The 11,144-nt window shown below is 35.9% G+C and overlaps 1 protein-coding gene across 2 annotated transcripts; it reads right to left on the minus strand.

Moving 5' to 3' along the window:
* Nucleotides 1-1,737: 1,737 nt before the first annotated feature.
* On the minus strand, nt 1,738-10,918 carry LOC137938362 (protein DETOXIFICATION 45, chloroplastic). 2 transcript variants are annotated; one of them, XM_068783341.1, is made up of 15 exons: nt 10,733-10,918; nt 9,759-10,129; nt 9,207-9,349; nt 8,638-8,781; nt 8,369-8,523; nt 7,956-8,091; nt 5,401-5,497; nt 4,441-4,541; nt 4,185-4,348; nt 3,726-3,797; nt 3,491-3,607; nt 3,302-3,397; nt 3,062-3,183; nt 2,838-2,895; nt 1,738-2,023 (listed from the first exon to the last, which is right to left on the minus strand). In XM_068783341.1, the coding sequence occupies exons 2-14, from the start codon at nt 10,085-10,087 to the stop codon at nt 2,838-2,840; spliced, it is 1,734 nt and encodes a 577-aa protein (XP_068639442.1). In that variant the 5' UTR covers nt 10,088-10,129; nt 10,733-10,918; the 3' UTR covers nt 1,738-2,023. The 2 variants fall into 2 exon arrangements, with proteins under 2 accessions (XP_068639442.1, XP_068639447.1); XM_068783346.1 differs by lacking the exon at nt 1,738-2,023 and adding an exon at nt 2,074-2,638.
* Nucleotides 10,919-11,144: the final 226 nt, after the last annotated feature.

Below are 11,144 nucleotides of genomic sequence, written 5' to 3' on the forward strand. Positions count from 1 at the left end.
CCAAAAGGAGATTATCAAACGGGGATTCGACTGGTTCAACTTCAACAATTCTTTAGTGGAACAGAGACTAGAAACATGTAGTCAAAATCAGCATGAGGCCGCCATTAATCCCCACGTCTATGAGTTCAAAAATCTGTCGTGATCAAGACAAAATCCTTCAGATTCCCCTACTCCATCCACCATCCAAGCATTTGATCCGTAGAACATAATAATATACTAGTTCTGAATGAGTTATTCTCTTGACCTTCATCACAACTCCAAACACTAAACAAACATCTTCCTACTTTCTTTAATCTACTGGGAGCAAATAGGAAATTCATAAAAGATCAATAAACTTGCAGGGACGACCGAATCAGCTTCTAAACTGGTTAGTAGATGATGGCTGCATTGTCAAAGAATGTAGACCCATGAAGCAATTTTTGATCCGCTAAAGCTTTGAATATCATCAAATCTATGGAACTGCTTCCATATTTCTAGTAATTAAAATCACTGCTTACCTCTTTTTTCCAATAACAAGCCAAAAATTCCCCTTTTTCTACTTGGCTTGAGCAAGTCGCCTTGGAGAAGTTGAAGCCCTTCTTTGAACATTAACAGGTGAAGAAACGAAAGTGAGCTGCAGACTAATTGATATTAAGAAACCCCGGGAACCAGTTTCAAACTGAGTTTATTGAAAATTTTGACAGAGTAGGGCAGAAAATCTCGTTAGGTTGAAATCAAAAAGAGTACTTGATGATGTGAATCAGATCGGCTGCAGACGTTTATGAAGCAAATCAGCTATAAAGTGGGTCTATTCAAATTTTTTTAAACAGAATGAGGCAGAAAATCTCGTTGGACTGAAATCAAGGGAGAATCCTTAATGACGTGAATCAGATTGAGTGCAGAGGTTTTATGAAGAAAATCTGGTAAGAAACAAACCACGCATCTCCATGTCAATCCGGTGTAGAAAATCCAGGACGGGTAATTTAATTAGATTTTGGGTTCAATTATGTCCACTGATAAAAACCAGAAATAAAATTTTATTTATTAAATAATTAATAATTTCTACTTCTTATCCCTCGACTTTCGCGGCATACATTCCCCTTCTATCACGACGTTGATCATCCGATCAGTTGTTTAAAGAAGAAAGTCATGTTTGTGAAGCTTGGCGTGATTAAAAAATGCTACTTGAAACATAAGAAATTCAATTATTTTGCACAGGGAGATAACGATTCCGTAGAGTTCCAGGCGTTAAAAAATCCAGAACAAGAGGTGTATGGGCATTACCAGTCGTTTTTTATTAGTTTAAAGTTTTTAAGAATTGACAGGAATGGATTCGTGTATGTGGTTGTCAATTGTTCAAAAATATTCGCCCTGGCCATTTACCAAAAGGAACTCTGACGTGATTCCGCACTAACATTTGGCAGATTAGATAAAAACTCACCTGTTTCACTCGCTGGGGGAAGTAAAAACATCTTCATTGCAAACCAACACCAGCCAAGGGCAATCATGGAGAAGAGTTTCTAAACAACTATGGTCCGAAGGTTTCAGCAGTTCAACAATCATCCTGCACACCAGCTGAGACACTACAGCTACTTCTCCGAAAACATATCTCGCAATTACGGTATGACTATGCCGTGTATTTTCTTTTGTATGTAAAAGATTATTGAGCCAGCTAAATCATGCAAAGACACTTAAAAATGGCTCACATCTTAGTAATCCCTGAATAGAAAGAAGAACAGACTAAACACAAATATGTAATTATATAAATTGGTATTACCACCAAAATGCCTCGTTACTTTTCGAATTCAGTTGGAGACAAAACTCTCCAATAAAATAAGCATGTCATAGATTAAGCAAAATTGTGGATCATCAAGGTATTGGAGCCAACATGGAGCAGATCCTTTTCTTCATTTATCAACTAGATCAAATGAATTGCGTATGAAAGGGGGGAAAAGTGTAAAAGAATTCCTACTCCCTGAGATTACTAGAAATTGGCTAGAAGATTATGTGAATGATTGAACTGTCCTCTGCTTCAACTGATGCCCTGGTATTAAAAACTGATCAGGAAATAGATCACAACTTAAATTTCACTAAAGTACAAAAGAAAATTCCACGCAGATAACCATATCTACCCTCATACAAGTTACTGCGATTGGCATCCTGTTAGCAGCACTATATAGGCCAAATTCATGTAACAGTAGAGGGCAATTGATACCGTGTGATAGTCAAGAAGAAGGAAATAACAAACACTTAACGTGAACTAAAGTGTACCTTTCAAATGTTTAATACAACCATCAGAGCCTTGCCCTAACAATTCAGGGGACTATCTCTATGCCCTTGACATACAGGGTTACAAAATTTGAGGACTTGGGTGTCTAGTCCTGTTTATGTCAAAGTGAAAAGGGTGAGGTTGTTTGAGCATTTCTTTTTTCGTGCTCCTCCATTGCTGGCACAGCAGATCAGTGGCTCAGGTTACCAGCAATTCGAAGAGTTATACTTACTATTTGAGCGATTTTTCAGGTTTTGCTAAGCCAGGGCTACAAACACAACCCCTCAATCTAAGATACTAAGAAGACAAATCAGTCGAACACTAAAAATGTTAAACAAAAGCATTTGGCATCTACCAGATGGCTGGCTTATTTCCGTGAGGATTCGATAGCTGCGACTTAGACAATATAATCAGAGACATAAGATAGGAATAACAACAACTTTAACAACAAGAAAAGAAAAAGAAGAAAAATATAAATAAATATTTGTGAAGAACAAAATAGAAAAGATTATAACATATAAAAAGAACTCATTTATAAAAAAAACATATAAAAAGAACAGCTAAAGAACGAGAATTTTATTTTACTTACTTATCCTTTCTGTAAGTCTTGATGCAAGAACCACCATGGACCACTCTTTGATCCCAGCCTAGAAGTAAAAGTAATAAATAAGCATACGGGTATAATACAGAAGTCTAAAAGGCACATCAGAACCATTGTCTACTAATTCTATGTGATTCAAAAACAGTAACCAAATCATAATCTCAAACCAGAAACCAACCCATGCACGCAGGCATGCTTAACCATATTATTACCTCCAGAATCCTGCTGCCATCCGCAGGGTCATGAAAATGGTTAATCCAGACCAAACACCTGGCAGTCCAAAAGTTGACGGAGCATATAGCAGAACTGCAGAAGAGATTGCTCCAACCACCATCTATGCCAAAAATGAAATCCACATTCAGAGATTGTCATTGTATATTACTAATATGACAAACAATTTAATGGAAAATACGACTAATAACATCCCTGGATATACAAAGTTCACAAATTACCATAGCAACAGCAGCATACGAGAAGTCTGAAACACCATAATGGAGACCATCAAATACAAAAGCAAGAGCATTGATAGGCTGACTGGCACAGACAAACTGGTATAGGGAAGAAAAAAATAAAATTTAAGAAATTAAGGAGAACCAAATCAAAGAGAAATCTATCTCATCAACGAGTATTTAGCAGATTACCAGCATCCCCGATCTGACAATTTGAAGCACTTGCATGTCCTTGGTGAACAATTGAGAAAAAGAGCCAAACGAGGCATATAATAGAATGCCTAAAGCAACACCAGTAAATAGACCCATCTGTATACAAAAAGAAGAGTTTATGGATGTATGCATAAATATAAAAAGGTGAAGCAAGTGCCATATTGTCATCTGGAAGAAACACTCAGTAAATAACTGAAAGGTGAAAGAAAATCACCTTAAGCACACTAAAAGTTATTTCCTTTACTCTTTTGAAGTCACCATGTGAGAATGAACTTGCAATCAGAGCCTAAGAATGAACATGCAAAACGTTAGAGAAATAAGAAACTGAAAAAAATAAAATCCAAAGTTTTAGTTTTTCCTTCTGATGTGATAATCAGTCAGTAATTGAGATTAATCTCATGAAATAGGGCTTCCTCTACTCTGTGTGTGTGTGTGTGTGTGTGTGTGTGTGTGTGTGTGTGTGTGAGAGAGAGAGAGAGAGAGAGAGAGAGAGAGAGAGAGAGAGAATTAGCCCAGACAACCAGCTGAAAGGTTCTACCATGTATGTACCATACACCAAAAAAGCTCACGTACCAAGGTGTTTAGAATTCACAACTATCATATATGGTTAAATAGAAAGAAAGCCACAGAGAAGAGGAGTATAGATGTTATTGAGAGCACAAAAGCTGCATACTTGTCCGGACATAGCTAATGCATCTGAAAGCAGAGAGACAGCCAACCACACTTGCAAGCATATTTGGTGAGCAGCCATTGCTACAGGACCCTGACGAGCAGCCATTGAGGTTCCCAGAGTCATTGTTATTAGCACTGATAGTGTCCTCCCAAGGAGCAGTCCACCTAACAAACAACCCTATATTAGCATGATTCAAATTCTTTCTAGTTCTTCCTAATAACACAATGCAGAGAGAAAGCCAAAAAGGAAAATTCACCAGATTTTAAGTAGCCACCAAACTGCAAACATTCTGCTCTCGGTGGTAACAATACAGCCTCCTTGTTCAGAGACCAAATAAGCAAGCTGGTCATAATGTACCTGGAGCAAAAAAATTAGGCAACTGAAACAATAAAAATCTCATTGAACATGTAAAAAATCTCAATAAATCTGTGGAGATCTATATGTAATTTGTGCTAACTGATTACACTTACAACCTCTTATCAGTCTAAATGAGCCTTTTCAGTCAATTCTTTTACTTCAAAACATATACCATGTTAATATCACCACCCAAGTTGCTGACTAGTTGCAGCCTCCTTTTCAGACTTCTCCAGTTTACAGAAAATGTTTTTTAGATTTATTTTAATTAAAGCAAATTTGATCTGACTGGTAGTTTGACCACAAGAATGATAGGAACATCTACTTGGATGCTTTTGAAGCCCTCGAGTCCTTTATTCAGTAAGGCAGCAGCTCTGACGCACAGATGACTACAAATTGGTTGATATACATCTATTAAGAGTTATATACATGGTTTTTCTGAATGATGAAATGAATGGCTAAAAGCAGGTGCAAACAGTCACTAAACTTTAGTTCCTGTGGCACCCTATGATTTATGTTGTCTATTGCATGCTATAAACATGATTTTCTAAATTACCTAAAAAAGATTTTAGGTTTATGTCATGCTGATTAGTGTCCCCTGCCTTCCCTGGAATTATATCAGGATTTCCTTAGGAAAAAACAATTGAAAGTAGGCAAAAAATCGCAGTCCAACATGTTTCTATTGCCATACAGGCACATGTATACAAATGTATGTGGGTCTAAAAACTTCAGTACTTTACTGCTAAGATGAAAATGGTAAAATCAACTAGGAACAGGAAATCATTTGTAGATGACCATCATGAAAGAGACTAATAACTCAAAAGGAAACTCAATGTAAAGAAATTAAAGGTACTGAACATACTGAGATGCAACTGTTGCACTGGCAGCACCAGTAATCCCCAAGCCAAAAGAATATACAAGTATAGGAAGTAAAATGACAGAAGAAAGATTGCCAACTCCTGCATAAAAGATAGTTAGCACTAACATTATGTCTGAGAATTAAAAGAAAAGCGAAGTATAAGGCAAAACCAAGCAAGAAGGAACAGCAGGAAGTTTGCATTGAACGAAAAGAGGAAAAATTAGGGCTAGAAACAACCCTTCTCCCTCTTATATTCCTAACTAATCAGAGATTACAATATTGACCAGAGTGTCTTAGACGTTAAGCTTTCACCACATAACAGTACGTGAGTGTCAAAAACACCCCTAACTTAAAAGTACTAATACTCGTCCCATCATAACAACAATGTCAAATGAAAAGATAAATTGATACTTCAAATTGTATTATAATTCATTTGAGAAAGACCAGACATCAACCACATGCTTTTGTTGATCTTCTGGGGGTTAGTGTGCTTAGAATTTCACTATCAGTACATATGTAAATAATAAGACAGTTTTTGGGCACTCTCTTTATGAGGACAAGAAGGCCGGACTCAAGTCCAACCAAGCTTGGATTGCACTCTAGTTTGCCATTTTCAAAAAAACCTGATACTTAAATGATTGTCACTTACTCCTAAGTATTTCCAAAAATCCAGAATCTTCATCTCATGACCCAAACATTAAAAAAAAAAAAAAAACATAAATGTCAACCTTGAAATATAGGAAAGACAAAATAGTAGGACGAGAAGAAAAACAATTTAGGCAATGAGACACTATTGGGAACTCGACAAAGTAACCTCGTAACTCTCTGAATCAACTCGGACCAGTGGAAAAATACTTATTCAAGATTTTGTTAACCTCCGCTATGCACTAGTCTTGGACAAGTCCATCTTATTTAAGGTGTGCCATGCACCACTCTTTCAGTCTTATTGTCACCATGAAGCAATATAAGATGTAAGCATCAACCATCATATTTTCTTGCCTCCATGATGTAATAGAAAAAAGCTCTTATGACTCTGATGACCTATTTTAGACAGCTGGCATGCACGATTTTTCAAGAAAATCCAAATATACATTCTTTCACTCACAAACTATTAAAGTGTGAAGATAGAAAAGAGAGAAAATCACACATATGTTGCACCACCAATGCTGCATATAACATGATATATAATGGACTTTAGGGGGTTCATATACAATGAATTATCCATAATTGACCAAGATAGATCATAGTGAAAAAACAGCGAAAAATATAAATCACAAATTTAAGATCCCTGATACAGTATCTGATATTGATAATGATCATAGTTAGGGCTTGTCGTTCACCTTCTATAGGTTGGAACAAATCAATATACCTGGCAAATAGTTATCAAGTGGAAATCAGATGACCTCAATAAGAAGTTTAATTTTGGTTCATGACAACGGTATGTTTGAACTAACATGTCAAGATATCATCATTTGAATTCACAAATTATCATTTGAATTCTCGTTAACAGAATGTCACTTAGCAGCACACCCCTAGAAGTGCAAACAGCTTAGCTGACACTTTAGCTAGAGAAGGGGTCCCGAGGCAGCACCTTGCTGTGGGATCCTCCCTTCCCATTTGATCGATGTTTTTTTTTCTTTGAACTGTTTTCTTCACCTTGTGTACTCTTTGCTCCCCAGGAGGTTTTTTTAATGGATTCCTCTTTTCTCGACGTTATAAACAAAAAAAACTCATTACTCTGACATGCACATTCACACAAAGTACAAATCTACAAACTCATCTGTGTAACAGATCCAAGTCAACCAAGTCATAGTTTTTTAATGACCAAGCTTTTCAACTATACCAGTATATTTAAAATTAACTACTAAATGACTTATATCCACCTAAAATATATGAACTTGAATCCATATTCCTTTTCTCCTTTCTCTATAGAGTGATAAATTTAAGAATGCACCTTTTCTCAAGAAGTATCATCCACAACAGGGAGAGGAAGAAAGAGGAAAATAAAAAAATCAGAAATGAGAGGAAAAATGGAAAAGAAGATAGTGAGATGAGAAGAGAGGTAATGAAAGCTTTCTCTCTCCTTTGGAACTTGATTTCCATTTCTTAGCGCACAGAAATAGAACCTGCAACTAGGGAAAAACCTCACTTGCAACTGCTATAATAACTCCACATATGCTAACACTAGAATTACTTTTTTGACAAGCAAAAGTCCATGAATTCCAACTGAAAGAGCGTAATCCCCTCTCATATGCAACAGCAGTTTGAAGATGCAATCGATATATCATATCAGTGTTGCAGGAGAACCATATATTTTAGAAGCGCTTGGAAATGTAAAAGTTACATTAGTGCAACATTCCAAAAACTTTATATTAAAAAAAAGGTATGCTAGTATAGCAAATCAATATCATAAATGTGAATGATTTCGAACAACAATAATAAGCAGAACAAAGACGCTAGTTATTGCACGATTTTGAAGAACTATAAAGAGTCAATTACACTTCTTGTCAACTGAACAATAAGAGTTCCTTCAGGTAAAAGTAGAAGCTGAGACTTACCTACACAAAATAGTGGTGTCTTCGTGTCTTTAAAACCTCGGAAGATACCTTGAACTGCTAGAGAAAGTACCACTGCAGGAGCACCTAGTGCTCTCAATGAAAGGAACCTTTTTGCTGGAATGTACATAGGTGAAGCCTGTTCAGAAAATGAGTTTAGGGAACAGTCCTCACCTGTAAATAAAAAAACAGATAATTTAAAAAATAAAACAAAGATAGTCTTTTCTTGCTAATAGAGTTTCCATAAAAGGAATTATGCCATGTAGAAAAGTAAAGATGGTATAGTTTTTTTAAGTGATTTTTTTTAATTTTTTTTGTTTTTTTTAAGTGAAATAAAGATGGTATAGTTGACAATCTCAGATATGGACAGAGAAAAAAAAATACAAGCAAAAAATCAACATATAATAGCAACATACCACTGAAATTCCCATCAACTTGAGGAAAACTCCAGCTCCAAAATACAGTGCCAAAGCTTCAATAGTACCAATCCCAGTAGCTAACAGTAAGGCTGTAGAAACAGAAGGGAGTTGCTTCCTTTTTTTCACACCACTAGCTTCATCAAAATGTTCATCTGTATGGGAAGATGTGACTATAATTCCACTTACGAATAAAAACACAATGCGTAACGCAAACATACAAATTTAGAGTTTCATTTAACATACATTCTAGTAACAGTTCTACCCACCTGACACAGAATCTACACTGCTCACTTTAGCTATATCTTCAGCCACAAATGAAGTTGTAACACTATGAAGTGGAACATTGAATAGCTTAGATACAATATTGAAGATTGAGACTGAAACAGCAGCAGAGGCCAAATCCACCGAACCTTAAAATACAACCAGACAGTACAGATGTTAAAAGAAACTTTTAGAGGTAAACTTCTAGAAGATCTCAATGCCAAAGACACTTTCAAATGGAATGTCCTAACAAGCAAAAGATGAAAGGCACCAAGATTTGTTAAACAATACAACTTTATCTGCACCACTTTAAGGACACAGACAATGTGGCGCTAACACACAAAATCCTATAATAGATGCAAAGCTGATGAGCCACATTTACTATTGGTTAGACTAAATTACCACAGAAAAAATCAAGATATTGACATCAGAACAAACTACCCACTATGAAATTCCAGACAGTCATAATGCAAGAAAACCAGATTTTGAGGGAAACATTCAGACGACCTAAACATAAATGAGATGAAGTGTCATGAATATTGGATAGAATGAAAAGAAATGAGTGGAGAAGTACCTAATCTGCCAATATAAGCCGTTTCCATTAGTTGTGACAGAGGCTCAATAGCCTGTCCAAAAATTGCTGGTAAAGCAAGAATAGTAAGGTCACTCTCAACACTTCCAGAACAAGCTCCACCATGAGGAATTCCCAGTAATTCACTGAGAAAAAAATGGCATACAACAGATCAATACATAATAGAAACAATGGTAGTCTTGATTTATGCCAAATTTTTCATAGCCTGTTGGTGAAACAGCCGAAACCCATTCTTATTGTATAACAAAATGAGGGATTAATTTAAGAGAAGATAACAGCCGTGCATTGTTTCATTCCAAACAGAAAAGGTGGTTGGAACTGTCACTCTACCAATCTCTTAAATGGACTCGGCTACTTAGAAGTAGGTTTAAATGATAAAGAACAGATTAAGAGATACACAAAATACCAGATAGTCCTTTTCAAAGAAAAAAAAACAGTTGGTCATAGTTTCCTTGTGATCAAAATTAAAACTACAATCTAATAATATAATAATTATGCTGGTGGAATAAAGAACAGTGATGGCTTAAGGCTTACCAAATGCCCTCCTTGAAACTGCTCAGAAGATTTGCTTTCTTTGGAATGAATCTTTCATCTTGACTGTATGGGCCCACATCACAATATGAACCAGACTGGCAAGCAAGGACAGGAAAAACGTTCTTCTTATATAAGGTTCTTGGATAAAATGAAGACTTCACGCCATCAATTGATAGATGGTAATGCTTCATGATTTTAGTCTCACTTAGTCCTGTTTTACTTAAGAGCCCAACATTAGTAGAAGGTGATTTTATTATCTTCTTTGTTGGTTTTCCTCCAGATATATTGGTTGAATTAACGGATGACCCATTCAGCTGTGCAGCCTTCATGATGATGATATCCTCTTGTAAGCAAACAACTGGTAACTATCCCTTGGAGGAAGTAAATATGAAAGAAACGAGTGTCAAAATTTTAACAATGGTTGTTCAATATAAAGAAGATACAGGCAACAGGTAGAGAACATACATCAGTAATAAGAAGGATAAGTTCCAAAATACAAAATATGAAGAAAAGATGAAAATTTCAAAGTGTCCAAATCACCATGAGCTTCCAAACTTTTTCAATAGTTTACATTTCAATGTTCGATGCCTTTCCATAAAAATAAAATAAAATAAAACATTTAAATGTTCAATATGAAAAAGCATGGACCAGTCGGAAAAGATAACGTAGCCACTGAACAAACCATTGGATAATCCATTATCTGTTTTTAAGTGATTTCAAGAAAAACAGAAGATCAGAACTAATCCACAATATAATACTAGAATCTTAAAATGAATTAAAAATGCCATTGAATTGAGGAACAGAAATTGCATACGGGAACAGCGAGATTAGCGCGCATTTAGTTGGATCAAGTTGAAAAAGGATTCACGTCTCAAAACATTTCAAAAGGAACCCGCTTGAGTAACCATATAAGTCGAGAAGAAAATAGAAAGCATCTCACGTGCAGTAGCAGAAGGCACAGATGTAATAGATACCTTGGAAAATTGGGTGGAGTACAACAGCAAGGTGCCGCAGAAAATTCCCGGAACGATTAGCGGTTAAAACAAGAATGGACGGAGAATCACAACCTGCTTCTACAGACTAAAAGGCTTTGGTTCGTCATATACTCTTGCTGGTAGTGTGCTCACGAAACGTTGGCGGGCTTTGGGAGGGCGGAGTTGGAGCTTCTGCCAGGGTCGTTATCCTCGTTCCTCTCTTGTTCTTATTTTTTTATTTTTACCAAACTACCCTTCTTTTCTTCGGAAGATGCTCCGAGGCAGCGATACTCTCTTTTATATTCTAAAATAAAAATATAATTCTTTAAAAAAATTTATGTTGATTTATTTTTAAAATTATTTTATATTTATATAGTCATAACTACAATTTGAAAATATTACACCATGTAAT

Source organism: Aristolochia californica, unplaced genomic scaffold, assembly GCF_029961685.1.
Source record: "Aristolochia californica isolate CCGP_79_NKW_82.1479 unplaced genomic scaffold, dmAriCali1.0.hap1 SCAF_10, whole genome shotgun sequence".
NCBI classification, from domain to species: Eukaryota; Viridiplantae; Streptophyta; class Magnoliopsida; order Piperales; family Aristolochiaceae; genus Aristolochia; species Aristolochia californica.

Coding starts and splice junctions, on each gene's coding strand:
- LOC137938362 (XM_068783341.1), bottom strand. CDS start 10,087: ATGAAGGCTGCACAGCTGAATGGGTCATCCGTTAATTCAACCAATATA. Junction 5,498..7,955: donor GACACCACTATTTTGTGTAG/GTAAGTCTCAGC, acceptor TCTTTTATGCAG/GAGTTGGCAATCTTTCTTCT. Junction 4,542..5,400: donor AGTGCAACAGTTGCATCTCA/GTATGTTCAGTA, acceptor TTTTTGCTCCAG/GTACATTATGACCAGCTTGC.